General features: G+C 43.1%; 1 protein-coding gene across 1 annotated transcript; it reads right to left on the bottom strand.

Annotated features, from left to right (window-relative positions):
- Nucleotides 1-3,606: 3,606 nt before the first annotated feature.
- LOC110302492 (zinc finger protein 809-like) lies at nucleotides 3,607-19,415 on the bottom strand. The gene is given in 7 exon segments (XM_021173285.2): nucleotides 3,607-3,810; nucleotides 3,812-3,909; nucleotides 7,838-8,549; nucleotides 9,306-9,415; nucleotides 11,006-11,098; nucleotides 12,138-12,264; nucleotides 19,247-19,415. Coding segments are annotated over 7 exon segments (1,209 nt in total). The 5' UTR covers nucleotides 19,250-19,415; the 3' UTR covers nucleotides 3,607-3,744.
- Between the last annotated feature and the right edge of the window lie 2,042 nt (nucleotides 19,416-21,457).

Here is a 21,457-nt window from a genome sequence, read left to right as displayed (position 1 = left end):
AGAAAGGACAAAAGTGCCCTCTAAGTGTCCATCAGGTGGAATTTCATGAGATCTGACCAGAGCCAGCAAAGACTAGCTTTGTGGTTTTCCCTAGAGCTGTCTTTCCACTTAGGCGGTCAGCTTGGCTACCTTACATTCAGATACCTGCCGTTCTTCATCCATAGTGTCCCCCAACCTCAGCGTTTTTGTTTTTGTTTTTTGCCTGTTTTGAGATGTGGTCTCACTGTAAGGTCCTGGCTGGCTTGGACCTTGCTTTGTAGATCAGGATTTACTGCTCTGCCTTTGAACTCAGAGATCCTCCTGCCTCTGTTTTCTAAGTGCTGTGGTTAAAGGTGTGTGTCATCATGCCTGGCTCAACACCACATTTTCAAAGATTCTTTTTGCTTTTTTTTTAAACTCTTTTGTGTGTGTGTGTGTGTCTTCACCCCAGAGCCATCACTATAGCCCTGCATTGTAATTTTTGATACACTACTCTTTGGTGGAGATCCAGGGAGGAAATACCTAGAGAAATCTAGTTCATGATTTGGAACAGAAAAGGGCCGTCCTTACCTCATGAACATGCCACCTACTTCATAAATATTCATAACTTTAAAACTCACACTGACCACCCCAATGCCCCAGCCCTGTGCAGCCCACCCAACCTCTCTTTGGAGATACCCACTTCCCAAGAAGTAACTATCCATTCAGCTGGACATATAGGCTGCCTAACCTTTCTTAGAATTACTAAGCTTGTATGCTATGCTTGTAACTTAGCTTCACTTCTACATAAGCTTTCTCTCAACTGTATCCCTTGACTAACTTCATTTCTTCAAGAAGCTAGCTATCAAGAGATCACACGTGACCATCTACAAGCTGTTTCCAGGGCTCCTTTGTTTTCAGACACTAGTGCTCTGAACCAGGCCCTGCCTCTACCACAGAGTTCCCTGGAACCCCACAGTTTAATGCTCTGCTCTGCCATCTTGAAATTTTTCATTTAAGTGTGGAGTCACTCTCTTCCCGCTCCTTCCATCCCATTATCTGCCTTTCTTTTCTTCATAGGTTATCACTACACAGGAGGGCGGTGTCACACTGGGAGGCAACTTACACACACACACACACACATTAGTTTATGGGTAATTTTTTTTTTTTTTTTTTTTGGTTTTTGGAGACAGGGTTTCTCTGTGTAGCCTTGGCTGTCCTGGAACTCACTCTGTAGACCAGGCTGGCCTTGAACTCAGAAATCTGCCTGCCTCTGCCTCCCGAGTGCTGGGATTAAAGGCGTGCGCCACCACGGCCGGCTTATGGGTAATTTTTTAATGGAGATATTAAAAGGATAAGTGAAGCTGGATGTGACCAAGAACATCATCAGAAGACCTGATTCTCCAAAACCGCCAGTGAATGTGGAGTGTGCTTCAACACAGGCACAGGTAAGGACTTCCTGCTTAGACCTCTGGTCACACAGGAAACCATGTGTGACCAACCATGAGCAAGTGGGACTTGAACTTCCAAAGCTTTTGTACAGCAAAAAGAATTGTCCGCTGAGTTAAGAGGCTGCCCAAAGGGCTGGTGAGATGACTCAGTGGGTAAGAGCACCCGACTGCTCTTCCGAAGGTCCAAAGTTCAAATCCCAGCAACCACATGGTGGCTCACAACAACCTGTAATGAGATCTGATGCCCTCTTCTGGTGCTGTCTGAAGATAGCTACAGTGTACTTATATTAAATAAATAAATAAATCTAAAAAAAAAAAAGAGGCTGCCCAAAGACTGTGACAAACTACCAGTTATGCATCTAACAACATCCTACAAGGAACTAAAAACTGTAAACATTACAAAACCAGAGAAACAGCTCTGGGTTGAGAGCATTTACTGCTCTGCCAGAAGACCTGAGTTTTGATCCCAGCACCCGCATTTGGTGGCTTACCACCACCTGTAACTCCAGGTCCATGGATTCAACCTCTTGCCTCTAAGGGTACATGCACTCATGTGCACAAGACGAATGTGCACTCAAGAGCACACACGAATACACCCACAATTTTAAGATAATTAAAAAAAAAAATCTATTTGCATTGAGGGAAGAAGAGCTCATGGCTTTAATCCCAGCATTGGAAGGCAGAGGCAAGCAGATCTCTGAGTCCCAGACTAATCTAGTCTACACAGCAAGTTCCAAGGCTACATAGACAGAACCTGTTATAAAGACATAAATAGGCATCCACATGGCTAACAAGCACCTATACAAATTCCAGACATACTTAGCTATCAGGAAACTAGAGCTTATCTTCATCCTACATGTATTCCCAAAGGACTCTATATCCTACCACACTGCAGTTCTATCGAGAATAGCCAGAAGTGTAGGCAGCCTATATGTCCAGCTGAATGGATAGTGAAGATGTGGATCATACACAAAATGGAGTTTTATTCAGCTTCAAAGATAAAAAGGAATGTACAGGTGAATGGATGGAAGTTGAAACTACAGTGAGTGAAGTAATCCAGGCCCAGAGAAACCAATGCTGTGTATGATGTTTGCAAGATACAGCAGGTGTGCTCAGTCGATGATAACAAGGTGGGCTAAGAAAGCATGAGTCATTCCCAAGTCAAGATGCTCCTTGTAGATGTGTGGTCCCTCCTTACGGTTTGACCAGATGGTGTTATACATTCCTGTACCCTCTTACCCAATCATGTAAAGCCAAGGCTTGGAAATCTCCACTTGAGGTTTTTTTCCCTTTATAAACCCCATTCTCCCTAGACCTTGGGGGCAGTTCTTTTATCCTGCTGTGTCAGGGGGATTTGGGGCTGGAGCCCGAACCAGAATAAAGACTCTCATGAGCTTGCATCAGAGTTGTGGTCCCTGGTGGTCTTAAAATCTGGGCACAACAGATGAGACATTAGCCATGCCTCCGCCTTCTGGACTCATGCTGTCTCTGATTACAGTGGAGTCATTAACATTAGCAGAGAGAGCATTCCTTGGAAGAACATGGAAATATGTGCATTATTATACAAACAAGCCTTACAACCACAGCAGCTAATGACATTCCTGAGGCCCACGCCTGCTATCCAGTCCCAGGGGGCAGGAACCATGTCCTGCCATGCTAGACTCAGAAGAAAACAATTACATAAAGCATTCATTAGAAAGGTAAATCCGATTTTTTTTTTCAATGAAACCTCTCAGATTAAGATCATACACAAGGCTGGGCGAGGTGGCGCACGCCTTTAATCCCAGCACTCGGGAGGCAGAGGCAGGCAGATTTCTGAGTTCGAGGCCAACCTGGTTTACAAAGTGAGTTCCAAGACAGCCAGGGCTACACAGAGAAACCCTGTCTCGGAAAACAAAACAAAAAAAAGATCATGCACAAAAACCACAGTAAATGTGGGGTTTCCTAGACCAAAGCTGTTCAACGCCACTTTGAACACAGTATAGGCAAGTGAGACTGTAGGCAAGGAGCAAGGGCACATGATGCATTTTTAAAAGGTAACGGAATAAGGGAGAAGGGATGAGCCTCATGCATTCTAGGTGACAGCCGTGCAAGGTGATCACTGGGGTACAATGAAGAATGACAGGTATATTTAGTTACTTTTCTATTACTATGACAAAACACAACCAAGGCAACTTATAAAAAAAAAATAAAGTGTTTATTTAGCCTTACGGTTCAGAGGGTTAGAGTCCAGGACGGCAGAGCAAAGCATGGTAGCAGCAACAGGTTCATTCACGTGATGATGATCCACATAAAGGCAGAGAACACACTGGGAACAGTTCCAGTCTTTGAAATCTCAGAGCCCACCCCCAATGATACACCTGCTCCACACCTTCACAAAGTCTATAATGCCATATGCCCAAAGTCCATGTTGGTCTATGAGGACCATTCTCATTCAAATTGCCAGTCCAGTCAGATACTGTGATCTGTTGGAAAACTACCTCTTGAAAGTAAGTTACCCCTGAAAAATGCATAAATAACCAACAAACAGGAGAGTGTTAGTTACTAAATAATATTTAATAGTGAGAATTGTTACATTAACTTTTTGGAACTAACTAAGGAATGGATTTAGGCTTTTGTTTATTGTGTGTATGCATGCACATTTAGGAGACAATTATTTATTTTATGTATATGAGTACACTTGTAGCTCTTCAGATGGTTGTGAGCCTTCATGTGGTTTTTGGGAATTGAATTTAGGACCTCTGCTTGCTCTGCTCAACCTTGCTCACTCCAGTTGGCCCTGCTTGCTCCGGTCTAAAGATTTATTAATTATTATACGTAAGTACACTATAGCTGTTTTCAGATGCACCAGAAGAGGGCGTCAGATCTCATTACAGGTGGCTGTGACCCACCATGTGGTCGCTGGGATTTGAACTCTGGACCTTTGGGAGAACAGTCAGTGCTCTTACCCGCTGAGCCATCTCGCCAGCCCCTTAGGAGACAATTTTCTGAAGTCAGTTCTCTCCCTCCACCCTTGTTTTTTAAGGCAGGATCTCTCTCACTCTGCCACTGTGCTCTTACGCTTCTGGCTGGTATTACAGATGCCTGTGTCACTACCACATTTGGCCTTTACATAGCTTATGGAAACGTGAAAGGAGGTCGTCAGAAGTACATGGGAAATGACTTACCCACTTAACCTTCTTCCAGAGCCCTGGATGTACATTTTTAATTCCAAGTTTCTATATTCCATTACTCTTCTAAAACCAGCAGACAGATTTGAATGTATTTACCAGTGGTATTGTATATCATTCCTTTTCCTGATTCTCCTCATGCAGGAGAATACTGAGTTGTGGAATTTTGTTCTTAGACACTATGTTCTAACTTTTAAAATGTTTCTGTCTAATCACCAACTTTACTGAGTAAAATTAATCTACATTCACTTTCAGGTTTTCCATACAGTAAGATAACCATGGTCTAACTATAAAATTACATATATTCTTGTAGCTGAGACTTGTGACCCATGAATATTTGGCGACCCACACCAAGGGAAGTCATCACTGCCAGTGGAGCTATTTACAGTGGGAGGAATGGGGTTTCAAAGCTGTCTCCTGGTTTACCATAATTTACTGTCAGTAAGAGTGCCTTGAGAGCTATGCCTTACAAATAGCAATTTCACTACTCCTACACATCTCCAGGCAGTGTGGTGTTTGGAATGGCCACGTGAGAGACAGTTCATTAACGTTCACTGTCATAAGACTGTCAGGACATAAAGTGCTTACAAATGTGGTGATGAGATAAATCAAGACAAGGAAGGCATAAAGTCAAGATGAAGCCCAAATATTCTGTGTACAACTGGGTGGCCATGTAAGACTCAAACTGAAAGGGCTTTTGTTGTTGTACAGCCAAGCTGGTAAGGCAACCATGATCAAGTGAGTCACATGACCCTTTTCCAGGCATCTTCCAGAGAAACACCAGGTATCTGTTCTCATAAGACAATTTCCAGAAAAACATCACATGAGAACTGAGTCACTAAAGAAACCTGAAATTTCTAGTTCATATCCCCTTCTGTTTTAAAAAACTCTTTCTTTCTAACAATCTACACACAGTAGAAACAATTATAAGAACCATAAAACTATGGGCTGGAGAGATGGCTCAGCAGTTAAGAAAGAGCACTGACTGCTCTGTCAGAGGTCCTGAGTTCAATTCCCAGCAACCACATGGTGGCTCACAACCGTCTGTAATGTGTGTGTGTCTTCTAGTGTGTGTGTGTCTGAAGACAGTTGCAGTGTACTCATATAAATAAAAAATAAATAAATCTTTAAAAAAAACCATAAAACTAGAACTTTAAATCACACCTTAACCAGTTTATGTAGTCAAACAACAGAACCTTAAATTTCTATCAATAAAAAATAATTTAGCAAAACAATATTTTTTTAAAGATTTATTTATTTATTATATGTGAGTACACTGTAGCTGTCTTCAGACACTCCAGAAGAGGGCATCAGATCTCATTACGGATGGTTGTGAACCACCCTGTGGTTGCTGGGATTTGAACTCGGGACCTTTGGAAGAGCAGTCAGCGCTCTTAACCACTGAGCCATATTGCCAGCCCTTAGCAAAACAATTAAAAATTTTAATAATATAACTAAATAAAACAATCTTAAATGTCTATTAATATATAATAATTAAACAAATCAATCTTAAATTTCGATTAATATGGAATAATTAAACAAAACAACCTAACACCCTAGATGATAACAACCATAATACATCAAGTGACTAAAACCATCCACTCCGACTTAAGGGATCGGGACAACGGCCTTTATAATTACTTCCTGTTGAATTGGAGTGAACAATTTCTGTTTGGGGCCTGAGGAGAGGGTAATGGTTAGTTTTGTTTTAGTTTTTTTGTTTTTTGAGACAGGGTTTCTCTGTGTAGCCCTGGCTGTCCTGGAACTCACTCTGTAGACCAGGCTGGCCTCGAACTCAGAAATCCGCCTGCCTCTGCCTCCCGAGTGCTGGGATTAAAGGAGTGCGCTACCACGCCCAGCTTGAAATGGTTAGTTTTTTTTAGAAAAAGCTAGCTGTAGCATTTATTGCCCGGTTTTTGAGTTGTGTATTCTCAGTGTTGTCTACCCAGTCTTTGTGTTGTCAAGTCTATGTATTTATTATCCAGTTTTTGTGTGATTGGTTATTCGGGCTAGCCCTTTTGAGGGTGATGTGCATGCATTTTGGGGGAGCAATCAGTAACTGAAGACAGTCTGTGAGAGTAAATCACCCGGGCTACTTGCTTTGTGAAGACATTCATGTCTCAGCTGATAAGAGCTTTTCCCTGGTCAGATGTAATCTTTAGGTTTTGTTGGTAACTATATTTTATCATTTTCTATAGATACATGAGCATAACTATTGTGGATGGGCCTGGTACTGTTTGTATTTTGATGCTAACTCCGCTCTCCTGGGAGGGGCTGAAGACAAGGAGTTAAGTACTCAGGTGACTTCTTGTGAACCAATCCCCTAATGAATAAAGGAGCCAATCACGGTGCAAGGAGGTGGGACTTCTGGGTTGGATGGGAAAAGAGAGGAAGCAGGAGAGAGTTAGGTCTTTTTGGACGGGGACAGCTGAGGAAAAGATGTAATTAAAGGTGCCTCCTGGTTTCAATGGCGGATTACCAGAGGACTTAGGTTTAATAAGGCTTACAAGTTAGGATTTTAGTTGTTGTGCTCAGCAATTGAGTTACCATTGTTTCTGAACTACATTTGTGTTGCGTTTTCCTTCGTGTGGTGGCTTATCTGGGTTCAAGAGAGAAAGGTATGGCAGCAAAGTGTGGGTTTGCCTGAGGTCCACTGCAAAGGTCTTGGGGGAGTTGAAGCATGGGGCTGGCGTGGTAACAGCCCACCCGTAGGAACTTAGTGAGCTGGGTGGAGAGATTTTGGGGTTCTGAGTCAGAGTCTCCATGAGATAAAAACAGGTCAGTCATTGCCCTAGAGTGCATGGCCGGCCAGGCAACCAGGGCTTGAGTTGCCAGCACAAGACGAGGGAATGCGCTGGTTCTTTTATTATTTCCCACAACACATAACCATGTCCCCATCTTAAAACTATTGCAGGTTTCCATCCTAATGTCAACACATCCTTGTAGTCTATTGGTTGGTCTAGTTCCTCAGTTTTTTCAATAACCCAGTGTCTCTCAGTTGCTCTTGTTCTCTTTTCACCAACAGTAAGAAAATTTAGAATTAAAAAAGCATTATTTAGTCTGTCCCTGGAGGTTTTTATTACTCTTTTTGTTTAATAAGCATCAATGGGCTCTTTTCGTAACTGCTCGTCCTGTGGGATTGTGTGGTATACCAGTTACGTGCTTTATGTTGTAATAGGCAACGATTTGCCTCATTTGATTGGATACATATGCAGGAGTGTTGTTAGTTTTAATTTATTCAGGTATCCCCATACTTACCTGTGTGCCTTTTCTGATGTGCTGTGAGTTGACACTTCCAGTGGAACGATTTATTGCATTCTTTACATTCATAAGGATTCTCAGATGAATGAGCAATCCGATGTGCAGTGAGTTGTGACTGATGGGAGAAAGCTTTCTTGCATTCTGTACATTCATATGGTTTCTCACCCGTATGTTTCTTCTGATGTATAGCGAGTTTGGACTTTCGAGAAAAAGCTTTCTTGCACTCTTCACATTTGAAAGGTTTTTCACCCAGATGAGTCTTCTTATGTCGAGTAAGGTCAGACTTGTAATAGAAAGCTTTCCTGCACTCTGTGCATTCGTAAGGCTTCTCACCTGAATGGGTTCTTTCATGTGCATTGAGGTGAGACTTGCGGAAGAAAGCCTTTTCACACTCTCTACACTCATAGATCCTCTTCCTTTGTCTGTGCGTTTTCTGATGAGACGTGAGGTCTGACTTCCAATAGTACATTTTACTGCATTCATCACACTCATAGGGCTTGTACACATTGTGAGTTCTTCTGTAATGCTTAATTAGGGTTGAATTATTACAGAAAACTTTCTCGCAGTCCTTACATTCATAGAGATTCCCATCACTGTATGATGTCTCATTCTTGGTTCTCTGTAACTTGCGGCACAAAGATTTTACAGGGGCTCTTCTATGTCGGGGTGTTTTCCCTTTGGAGACTTCCTGTCGAGCCTTTAGTTCTGCCTTGAAACGAAAGAATTTGTTAGATTTCTTGGTGCTGTTTTTCCTAGAATGAGCTGCTTGATATTCTGAGTTATGATTTTTTTTTTAAGATTTTTTTCTTTTAATGTATGTAAGTACACTGTAGCTGTCTTTAGACACAGCAGAAGACAGCATCCAATGCCATTACAGATGGTTGTGAGCCACCACCATGTGGTTGCTGGGAATTGAACTCAGGACCTCTGGAAGACCAGTCAGTGCTCTTAACCACTGAGCCATCTCTCCAGCCTCTGAGTTATGATTTCTTAATGAAAGGTTTCTAATAATCACTAAATTTCCCATGTGCACTTTACCATTTACTGATTTTGTCTCCTTACACAACATCTTATACAAACACTACACCTAGTACTTTGCTTCTACATAAGCCATGTCTTGGGCCAGGAAAATATTTCAACTATTTATAGAGTTTATGAGAAGTCTCTTTGACATGAAACTCCTTTATGTATCAATACTATCGCCTTTGTTTCAAAAGCTATCCCTCTTTGAAAATATTGACTATAACACTATGAACTTTATTGTCATGCAAACCAAGATGCTGATGAGTCTGGTCACTTACTCAGATGACCATTACCAGGTTCTCCCGCAGTCTGCATCTATCAGGCTCACGAAGGGAAAGCACCACCTTCGGCCAGGGTTAAACACGAGACAGTTTCATGTTCACTTCCTGTGTGTGGGCATGCAAACTCTTCCTATTGACCTCGCATTACATGTTTTACTTACTTCAATCATGTCTTCATTTGGTGTCTTTTGGTTAGTTTTTCTGAGTTGCCGCAAACGTGTCTTAGGAATTTTCTTGCTGGTGTCAATCAGAGTACTCACGTTATGAACACCTATCATTAGAAATATCACAACTCAATAATACATGGGTATTTCTATAGAATTTAAACATAAAAGTAAGCTCATGCCTTCAGATGCTTATTGTACTCCTTAGTTTTATGTCAACTTGACAAAGTTAAAGTCATTCTGAAAGAGTGAACCTCAACTAAGCAAGTGCCCCGACCAGACTGGCTTGTGGGCATGCCTGTGGTACATTTCTTGAATGGTGTGCAAGGGCCAATAATCAGTGCCACCACTGGGCTGCTGGTCCTAAGCCCCCTAAGAAGCAAGCCACAGGAGCAGGCCAGTAGGCAGCAAGGTCTCTGTGCTAGACCCTGCTGTTTGAGTTACAGCCCTCAGTGAAGGACTGAGCTGCAGAACTGTAAGCTGAAATAAATCTTTGCTCCCTAAGTTGGCCATGATGTTTTAGTACAGCAACAGAAATCCCAACTAAGACACTTACAGGCCTATGGTAAGGGTACATATTTCATAATAAATAGTAATTTACACTAAGAAACCAGGGTTCTAACTCACATCTCTTTGCTTTGTTTTACTGTGGAAACGTAGGTTTAATTCATGCTTATTGCAGAAAGCCATCAATTCTTTCCAATTTTAAAGGACAACTTTGTTGGTCAAAGTAATTTTGCTTCACAATTTTTGTTTAAAATATGTGAGCCCATGCTTTCTGGTCATTACAGTCTTTGCTAAGAAATATATTATGCTAATATGTTTGCCTCCTAAACTAACTAAGCACATTCCTCTTCCTCCAGTTTCCTGTATTCTTTCTTTTGTACTTTTAGCAATATTAAATATAATATAATATTAATGACCGTTAAAAAAGTCTTTTTGGATCATGTGAATTTGTGATTCTAATTACTCCTGCACCTAGGTAATGGTTAGTGTGCCTACATTACTCCACACCTAGGTAATGGTTAGTGTGCCTACATTACTCCACACCTAGGTAATGGCTAGTGTGCCTACATTACTCCACACCTAGGTAATGGTTAGTGTGCCTACAGTACTCCACACCTAGGTAATGGTTAGTGTGCCTACAGTACTCCACACCTAGGTAATGGTTAGTGTGCCTACATTACTCCACACCTAGGTAATGGTTAGTGTGCCTACATTACTCCACACCTAAGTAATGGTTAGTGTGCCTACATTTCTCTGCTCTAGTTCTGCTCTGGTTTCTCTTCTGTATGCCAGACTCACAAGCTGCAGTTCTGTTATTTTCATTGAATTTTATTCATTCATTCATTCATTCATTCATTCATACATTCATTCATTGTGTGTGTGTTACACATAGTGCATAACGTGTGGAAGTCCAAGAACGACTTGAAGGGAGTCTGTCCTCTTCTTCCACTAATGTGGGACCCAGCAATGAAAATGAAATAAGTTTAGCAACAAAATACAGAGATAGAGTAACACCAAGAATGTTCTTTTAAAACTGGACTTAGTAAAATGAAAATGATTTAATAAAAACAATGCATGTGACTAGCTGTTTCAGGGCTGGGTTGGATGAAATTCAATAAGAGCACCTCAGCACGACCATTATCTAAGGAGTGTTCTGTCTGCTGCTGACTTCCTAGCACACATTTACTGACCTGGGAGGCTCCTGCTTGAAGCTTCTGCTAGGCTCCATGGCCCAAATCCACGCTCCAAATTGAAGATCAACTTAGGTTTGGCAATGCAGGGGTCTGTAAATTGGAAATAGTAAGCAAATGGTGCCAGAGCGCTGGCCCAGTTCCCTAACAAGAAACCACAGCTGCCTTTGGAACTGTTCTTTCATGAGTGAGTAAGAGACTTTGGTCAGAAAGGATCTAAATTCTCACTCTTCACTGGCTACAAGAGCATCTTCATGTGGCATTAAACTGCAGGATAAATAAACCAAAATAATATTAACAAAGTTCAGAAGGCTTAAACGGATGGCTCCAGGGCTAAGAGCAAATGCTGCTCTTGGGAGATTGTATTAGTTTGGGTTTTATGGCTGTGAAGAGACACCATGACCACAGCAACTCTTTTTTTTTTTTTGGTTTTTTCAAGACAGAGTTTTTCTGTATAGCCCTGGCTATCCTGGAACTCACTTTGTAGACCAGGCTGGCCTCAAACTCAGAAATCCGCCTGCCTCTGCCTCCCAAGTGCTGGGATTAAAGGCGTGTGCCACCACCGCCCGGTGACTACAGCAACTCTTATAAAGGAAAACATTTAAGTGGGACTGGCTTACAGTTCAGAGGTTTAGTCCATGATTGTCATGGCAGGAAGCAGGGCACCATGCAGACAGACAGGGTGCTGGAGGAGCTGAGAGTTCTACATCTTGATCCACAGGCAGCAGAAGGGGACTGTGTGCCACATTGGGCATAGCTTGAGCATGTAAGACCTCAAAGCTTGTCCCCGCAGTGACATACTTTCTCCAAGGCCATACCTAATCCAGTGAGGCCATACCTCTTAATAGTGCCACTCCCTATGGGCCAAGCATCCAAATACACGACTCTATGGGGGCCATTCCTATTCAAACCACCACAGGGACCAAGTTCAGTTCCCAGTATCCAACCCTGGCAGCTGGCAATTGGCTGTTTAGCTCTGTGATTCAGTGAGTTCTAGTGTCCTCAGGTGCCCACACATGGTGCTCACACTCAGACACATAGACCTAGCCTCAAGTAAGAACACATCTCTAGAGTGAGAGATGATCCCCACACTTGTTAATCAAGGAAAAGTTATTTGCTGAGTCTGACTCACCCAGGAACACCAGGCTGCTGTAGGTCTCCAGCATCACGTCCCTGTACAGGGTCCTCTGAGCAGTGTCCAGGTCCTGCCACTCCTCCAAGTTGAAGTACACAGCTATGTCTTCAAAGGACACCAACCCCTGGAATGACGTTTCTCTTCAGCTTAAGGGGCACAAAATGGGAGTCCACTCCTCCTACCCCAACCTGTGTGTGTGTGTGTGTGTGTGTTTGTGTGTGTGTGTGTGTTACTAGTTTCTTACAGAAAGTACAACTTGACTGTAGTCTATATCATGGAAAAAAGAAAAATCAATACAAGCATCTTTATCTCTCTCAACAAAGTGATTCAAGTAAACATGAAGAAAGTTTTCTAATTCCAGCAAACACAAAACTCATAGGACACATGTGTGTGTAAAGTAGGTGTCATTAAGAGCAAAGGGAAAGAATACATAAACATAACAATACAAAAATAACAATCTCCAAAAAAAATGCAAATCCTGAGACTGGTGTCACCACACTATGTTACCATGTCTGCCTAGCAGGAGCAGAGCTCTGAGCTCAGTTCTCAGGACCTTCCACAGAACAAGTCTAACCAGCTAGTTAGGGTTACTTAGTTAGGGTTACTATTGCTGTGATGAAGCACCATGACCAAAGCAACTTGGGGAGGGAAGGATTTCTTTCCCTCGCAGTGCCATATAACAGCTCATCATCAAAAGTAGTGAGGCCGGGAACTCAAGCAGGGCAGAACCTGGAGGCAGGAGCTGTACAGAGTCTGTGGAGTGGTGCAGCTGACTGGTTTGCTCCCACAGCTTGCTCAGCCTGCTTTCTTAGAACCCAGAACCACCAGTCTAGAGATGGCCCCTCCCACAACGGGCTGGACCCTCCCCCATCAATCACTAATTAAGAAATTGTCCTACATTCTTGCTGACAGCTCCATCTTAACTAAGCATTTTCTTAATTGAGATCCCTTCCTCTTAAATGACTTTAGCTTGTGTCAAGTTGATATCCAGCACAAAGTTGCAGCACCATGTGGGGTCCCACAACTGATAGTACAGGTCAAAAAACTGAAAAAACTAAAAGCTTTTGGAACATGCAACCAAAGATTAATCCAAAATCAAATGGGTACTGAATCCAACAGTACAGGGCTCAACTTTGCACTTCTGCGTGACTTCACTGTAGCATCTGTTAATGATGGAGTCTGCCAAAAGACCCTCACTCACAAAGACCACAAGAGCCGACATCACTGCAAACCACAAGAGGATTTTTTTTTTATTGATCCAACCCATTGGGGACCCTCCTCTCAGCATGCAGGCAAGAGGAGAGACCCCAGACAAACCAAGAACACACTTTTTATACCTTGTAAGGGGAAGATTTGGGCAACAAGGCTAGCTGGCTTATTTTAATTGGCGTAGCAAGTAACCCTTTCAGGCATTGGCTGGTTTGCATAGGGACTTTGGCCTAGTCCCTCACTCTGCCTGCCCTTATGGGTTTTTGTTTGTTTGTTTGTTTTGTTTTTTTCAGCATTGTTTAGTCAGCCAGCTTCCTTATCTGGCTCTGTACTTAGCCTGCTAGTGTAGTTTGGAAAGTCCCTTCAGAGGGGGAAGGGGCTGAGTGGTCTTGAATTTATTTTGGATTCTACATTCAGAATATGCAACATGCATGCTGTGCATAGTACATGCCATCACACCACCAATGCATGTCAGCTGTAAGACCCTGGTTCAGATTTAAGTATGTTATAAACTGCAGTTCTTGTTCCTTACATAGTTATCTGCTCTTCTGAATCACAGGTTTTTGGGTTGGGTTTTTTTTTTTTTTTTAAGATTTATTTATTTATTATATGTAAGTACACTGTAGCTGTCTTCAGACACACCAGAAGAGGGAGTCAGATCTCATTACAGATGGTTGTGAGCCACCATGTGGTTGCTGGGATTTGAACTCTGGACCTTTGGAAGAGCAGTCGGGTGCTCTTACCCACTGAGCCATCTCGCCAGCCCTATTTTTTTTTTTGGTAGAAAACAAACACATTTCACATTATCCTACCACCACCCCTTGCCATTTATCCGTGCACTGTAATACGTCAGACGCATTAGCAATCCGTCTCACTAGTATGCAAAATTGTTTGCACCTTTAAAAAATATCAATGCTAGATATGTGGCAAAACATTATTTTAAAATAAAGTTCTTATTATCAGCAAATGTTTCATATGCACATCTATTTTGTACAGATGAATATCTAAGGACATAAAAATATTTCCTGGTGGAAAAATGGGGTCTCAAGTATAAAGCATTTCAGAATCCCTGACTTTACTTCCACACAAAGGTAACAAGGTCAATAAACATTTACACATGTATCAAGTCCCCTCAAAAGCAAAAATGAATTGACAGATTACACTGTGAAAGTAAGCACACCAACCTCCACCCCAGACAACACGCCAGAGACCTGGAAATGAGTCGAGTCACCTCACGTCACCCCGAGGAAAGGAAGACTAGGTACATATAGCTAGAACCCTACTGTCCAGTGCATAGAGGTCTACAGTAACCTATCTAGATCCAGAGCAAACTCTCAGTTCTATATGCTAATGGAAAACAATCCACTCGTTTCCTGGTCAGTCCTGAAAAATTGACCTCAAAGGTCCCATTTCTCTCTAGTAGGGCATTTTGTTAACTGCTGTTGCTGACAGTCAGTCGAGCTTTCCTCTAACCTGCTCCAGGGAGCTAACAGGGCAGGAATCCTTAGACCTCCAGCAGCCTGATGAAAGTGCATTGCACAGACAGACCCAGACCCTCCAGTTCTCATCAGGAGTTTGTCCAGATACTTGCTGCCATATCTTTAACAGTTGGCTTGTGGGAATACAGGCTATAATTCAGAAAGCTCTGGGAACAAAGGGACCTGGACACATGAATATCTCTTTCAAGCTATAAAGATGCACAGCTCTAGGGAAGAACTAACTACCATTACTTAAACAGACATGATATGAAACTGCAGCTGCCAACATCCCCTCTAACCTGAAGACACTTTGTTCTGCAGCAGGCAGTGGTTAATGCAGGGACTTCCAGCTGGTCAAAGTGTACAGAACAAGGCACTGGACAACTGAGCCTCAAATGGCGCACCTCTACCACATTCCCTATGCCCAAGGCTCGGGATCATTTTGGGAGAAGGGGAAGAAAGAGTCTAAGAGGCAGGTGCTACCGAGGACTGCTCTGAAACACTGCTTTCCCGACCTGTCAGGGACATTGAACTCATGAACTCACAGAAGCTATGACTACAGGCTCAAGATTAAGTCAGGTGAAATTCCAACATGCCTGGGCTGAGGGGCTCCGAGGCAAGGAGAGTAAAGTTCGCCGTGGCTGTAGCCCAGGCTGCCCACATTCAGCAAAGACCCTAGACCCTTCTCATGCTGGCAGCGCTAAGTAGTGTGAGGGTTTGTTTTTGTTTTAAATTACATTAGTTGGGGGAAAATTTTTTGTTTTGGTGGGTATGGAAGGAGCTAGAGAGAGGATTTGAACAAAGCACATATATCATACGAACTTCTCAAGAGAGTTTTTAAAGAAAGATAAATGCTTAACTATTATAAATTTAGTAATTAGATGTGATCTATGTGCAGGCTTTTATGGCCTCTTCACTCTGAGACACTATCCTGATGAGAAATAGTGCTTTTTGGCAAGGGCTTTGTATGATAAAATAGTTTTGTACTGAAGTAAAGGATTGTGAAAAGGAGATCAGAAAAAAAAAAAAAAAAAAACAAACCCAGAAAATTCATGTCACAATGAGACTTACACAAACTAACTTAAGGGACATTGCTAAAAATACATAAAGCTTTCAAAGAGCAAAGACAATATGTTTTGTTAAAAAATTTTTTTGCAGTTTCTACTAAGTTTGTCAAGATTTTAAATGCAGGGCTGGAGAGATAGCTCAGTCTCTCCTAAAGTCCTAAATTCAATTCCTGGCACCCACATGGTGGCTTCTATAATGGGATTTGATGCCCTCTTCTGGCATACAGATGTACATGCAGATAGAGTACTCATACATAAAAACAAATAAATATTTAGATGAGCATAATGGTAAATGCTTTTTTAAAAAATGGGGCTGGTAAGCTGGCTTAGCAGTTAAGAAGAGCAGGACCTCTGGCTGCTCTTCCAGAGGTCCTGAGGTCAAGTCCCAGCACCCACATGGTGGCTTACTACCATCTATAAGGGGATTTGATGCCCTCTTCTTCCTGTGCATCAGAGCACTCATACATTAAATAGATAAACTTTAAAACAAAATATTTCAATTATAAAAAGTCTTATTGTACGTCAAGTTTTTAGCATTACAGAACAGCAGTGTTTCAAACCACAATTTGTCCTTCAAATCTGTTGTAACTACACTATGGGCATTTAACAGTTATATTGGAATCTAAGACCAGTAAGACAAGGGGTTGAGATGACAATCAATATTTTAGCTAGGTCACAGGAGACCAGAGGATAAAGACTTCTTACCAAGACCTTGACCCACCCCGCACATCACACAACTAATTGAAAGGAGCAAAAGAGGCTAAGGTTCTCCAAACAACCTTCTCAAAGAAACCCTCAAGGAGCCCTGTCTAACCATAACAGGGTCTAATGTGTGGCTATCTACAAGGTCTTAAACACCCAGGAGAAAAGGCTAATCCCAAATAGTATTACAAAATGAAATCCACCAACTCCCAACCATCCTCGCCGTACTCTGCTGAGTCCTGGTATCTACAGTCCCTACAAAGAGAGTCATTCAAGTAACTAGCTCCAGCCAATTTAAAAACCGTATCTGACCCTGAAAGCTCTCAACTCAATAGGTCTCAGATACAACTAAACAAACACTGGCTTTTTCTTCCTTGTAAATGCCAGGCTTTATTGGAAAATCTTGCCAAAGTTTGAATGCAGCGTCTGTGCTGCCAGCACCCATTTTCAACAATTTAACTATGCTAGTCACTGGGAAAATATAGATAAAATGGACAAAAAAATTAAAAGCTTGGGCTGACAGTGGCTGTGAAGGGCCCTAAGGGCTTTTGCCAGTCTTACACCACCACCACCACCCCACACACACAGGTTCCCTTTTCTGCTGGGGGTCAAGGCTAGGCAAAGTTCTGTTCTCCACCCACAGTTCTTGGGAGGAGCAGGAACATTCTTGAGAAAATGTACTGATAGTCACCTGACCCTCTGCAAAGTCCCAGATAGAGTTCAAATGCGTGCCATGATCTGCCCATGCTTGCTAGCCAATAGATTTAAAAGTCAATATGCTTAGCCAATAAGTTTAAACTGGAACCTTGCTGATGTAACCTGTGCCCCCTAAAAACTATAAAAACTGTTTGTAATAGCCATTCGGGGGTCACCTAGTCACTTTGTCTTGAGGGTCTAATTGAAGGTTGATCCTGATGTGCCGGAAAATAGGCCTCTTGCTTTTGCATCGATCTGTGTCTCGGTGTCTCACTCGGGGGCATCTCGAAGTAAGTACCACTAGTGGATCGAGGGTTGGGGTCTTAAAGCCAAGCTAGAAAAGGTACTTGCCACCAAGCCTGATGTCCACCACATGCACACTATAGCATACCCCCTTATAAATAAACGCAATAAAGCAAACTGTCAAAAATGAAAAGCAAGGTGTGTGTGCATTCCTGCAATCCTGCTCAGAGGCAGAAACAGGTGGTCTCTGTGGGTTATAGGCTGGCCTAGTTTACATATTAAGTTCCAGGCTAGCCAGGACTACATACTAAAACCCTGCCTTAAAAAAAAAAAAAAAGGAAAGGAAGGAAGGATGGAAATAAGGAAAAGAAATTTTATATCCATAAGGAAAACCAGCAGTATTCCAAACTCGGGGCTGGTGAGGTGGCTCAGCGGTTAAGAGCACTGACTGCTCTTCCAAAGGTTCTGAGTTCAAATCCCAGCAACCACATGGTGGCTCATAACCATCCTAATGAGATCTGACGCCCTCTTCTGGTGTTGTCTGTGAAGAGTGGAAAAATACTGACTGCCTTGAGAACATGAACTTATCACCCGGGCCTGGCCCCCTGCCCCGGGGCTCCGGCCCCCTACCCCCTGCCAGATGGCCTAATCACCCGGAACTTTTGAGAAAAACAACTGCAGAATGTTTCAATGTCCCAGGTGCCTTGAAGTAAATATCCGCCCCCAGACTCACCCCTAGTTTGTGGTTTTTGCCTTTATAAGCCTGCTGAAAAATAGGGTCGGGGCTGAAAAATAGGGTAGAGGTCGAACTCCTCTACCCCTTCCTCTACCCCTGCGTGGTGTATGAGTCTCGGCCCCAGCTTGCTGGTTTGAGCTCTTGTCCCGTCTTGTGAGGGTCTCCCTTCGGGGGTCTTTCATCTGAAGACAACTACAGTGTACTTACATATAATAAATAAATAAATAAATAAATCTAAAAAAAAAAAACCAAAACAAAACCAAAAAACCAACTCAGGGCCTGGAGAGATCTCATAGTCATACTGCTTCCCCCTTGCCTTCTGCTCCTCGGTACCACGTCACAGTCTGCACCACACACATCCAATGCGTGGCTATTCCTGTACCTCAGCAATTTTAAGATTAAGTCTATCAGATACTTTAAAACTACTGTTTAGGATAAGGAACTGAATTTTTATCTTCCCCACTCCCTCCAATTAATGCGCAAATATTTAATCCTCAGGGATCCTTTCAGACCCACTAGTCTCTCACCCATCCTAAGGATAGGTTCTATCAACATCTCCCAAGTCTATAAAGTTCCTGATTTGAGCAGATGTGGGCTTCACCAGCTCGGTGACAGCCAGGACACTGACAGGCCTATCCAAGAGTGACAGACAGATGGAGAGTCACCCCTACTAGACCCAGCTCCCTGCACCCAGCTTCCGAGAGTTTCCAGACAGGGCGCAGAGTTCCCCATCCCAACCTTGCAGGTATCGGAAGCCCAGAGTTCCTAGTGTGACACCGGCGCTGAAGCGACCCAGCGGTCAGGCATTCCTGTCTCTTGCCTGTGGGTGGCAGAGCTGTGCAGGGCGTTGCAGCCAGCTCGAGTCCCCAGGCATGGTCCGGACGCGATAGGACGCCTCGGGGTGCCCGGAGCCCGCCCAGCCCCCATCCCACAGCCATCCACACCGGCTCCGCAGGGACGCCGCGCCGAGCTCACCATGATGGGGCTGGGAGCGTCCTGCGACTCGGTCTCCGCCACCAGCACAACTGTCCCCAACAGACGCCTGGGGACCACAGGACCCAAGATGGCAGGCTCAGACCTCCGCTGAACTTTCTAAATCCACCCAACTTCCTCATGTCAGAGCAGTCCGGTCACAGGGCCTGAGTGACAGTCAAAGGCACCAATCGATGACGGAAGGCGGGGCGTAGCAATGGGCATAAGGCTGTCTGATCATACGGAAAGTCTTAGCGGACAGAAAAACGGTATCACAATAATTTTTTCATTTCCGTGAAGTTTTCTTACTGTGATGTGATGTGTGTGTCTGTGTGTTTCTCTCTGTGTATGTGTGTGTCTGGGGGCGGGGGTGGTGGTGCTGCTGAGCTGTGGATAAATGATAAGATTAAGCAACTCTGACCCAACCCAGACCTGAGAAGGCTCCAGGAAAGGGCGTTAAGTCCCACGGGAGAGTTTCGCGATCCGGGCTCCAGGACGATTTCCCAGGCCGACTCCGACAAAACACTTACCAGGAAAAAAAAAAAAAAAAAAAAAAAAAAAAAAAAGTGCGGGCTCAAGGCTACCTGTGGGGAACGAAGGTATTCTCCAGGGATGATCAGATATCACCCAGCCAATCAGACAAAAGGTCTAGCCATCACCAAGTGCCTAGAAGCTGTTACTGTAATCTGCCCTCTAAAAAAAAGAAAAAAAAAAAAAAAGTATACGGTGCTTGTAAGCTAGAACCGGGATCGCCTCCTGTCTCTTGCTTGCGAGACTGCTGAAGATCTATCCCTGCGCACCAGAAAAAATAAACATCTTGCTTTTGCATAGATCTTGTCTCACTTGGGGTTTTCCAGCAGGCAAAGCCCCTCTGGGGCTTTACATGAGAAGCAATTTGTTTTGTTTTGTTTTGTTTTTTCGAGACAGGGTTTCTCTGTGTAGCCCTGACTGTCCTGGAACTCACTTTGTAGACCAGGCTGACCTCGAACTCAGAAATCCGCCTGCCTCTGCCTCCTGAGTGCTGGGATTAAAGGCATGAGCCGCCACGCCCGGCTGAGAAGCAATTTTTTCTTTTTTTCTATTCTTTCCTTTCTTTCTTTCCTTCTTTTTTTTTTTTTTTTAAGATTTATTATTATATCTAAGTATATTGTAGCTGTCTTTAGATGCACCAGAAGAGGGCGTCAGGTCTCATTACGAATGGTTGTGAGCCACCATGTGGTTGCTGGGGTTTGACCTCAGGACCTTTTGGAAGTCAGTGCTCTTAACTGCTGAGTCATCTCTCCAGCCTGAGAAGCAATTTTTAACACAAAATTTAAAACAGTACTGCAAAACTTTTTTATTAAAACCACGGCTAATGCTCAGAGTAATGAGTTGCATTATGGCCCTTTCATGCAGATGTGTAATTATACTGTTTTCATTCATTCTGTATTAACATTCAGACTATAATAACCAAATAGAAGACCAACAACATTTTAAATCTGTCATGTTGTAATATCCCAAATTAACGTGTAAGCCCCACCTGCCCGGGGACCAGGTAACTTCCTGGAAATCTGTAAGCTGTAGTTCCTGGAAAATAAGGAAACCGCATGGCAAAGAAAGTAGAGGGTAGCCTATGGGTTTGTCTTTACAAACTCCTGTAGCACGTGACCGTGACCCGGGCCTGCAGCACGTGACCCGGGCCCGCTTTCAGCTGGGAAATTACAGGAAATAAGTGGTTCTAACCAAAGTCCATCTCTTGGTCAATATTTAATAAAGTTTACTTCAAATTTGGCTCAAAATGGTGGAGTTGGGGTTTTTTCTGGTGAATCTCAGCATTAACAATGTAGGAAAATTTAAAGGCTTGTATAATGTGCCCCACATATGCGTCTTACCTCCATTCCGTTGAGTATTTGTAGGCTATGATACTGTGCTTACACATGGTTTAGTAAAATGAACTAACATTGTCCATTTTGTCCAGATGTGTCCATTTAAGAACACAGCAAAGCAAGGAATTGTGCCTTGAGTTTGTTGATACTCACAAGGAAAAACCTTTCCTAAACAGAAACTGATGGCAACACAATGGTTGAATCCATGTAGCATATACATCCAGAATAAGAACTTGCCGGGCGTGGTGGCGCACGACTTTAATCCCAGCACTCGGGAGGCAGAGGCAGGTGGATTTCTGAGTTCGAGGCCAGCCTGGTCTACAAAGTGAGTTCCAGGACAGCCAGGGCT

Source organism: Mus caroli, chromosome 9 (assembly GCF_900094665.2).
Source record: "Mus caroli chromosome 9, CAROLI_EIJ_v1.1, whole genome shotgun sequence".
NCBI classification, from domain to species: Eukaryota; Metazoa; Chordata; class Mammalia; order Rodentia; family Muridae; genus Mus; species Mus caroli.
This window is presented reverse-complemented; position numbering and strand designations above follow the sequence as displayed.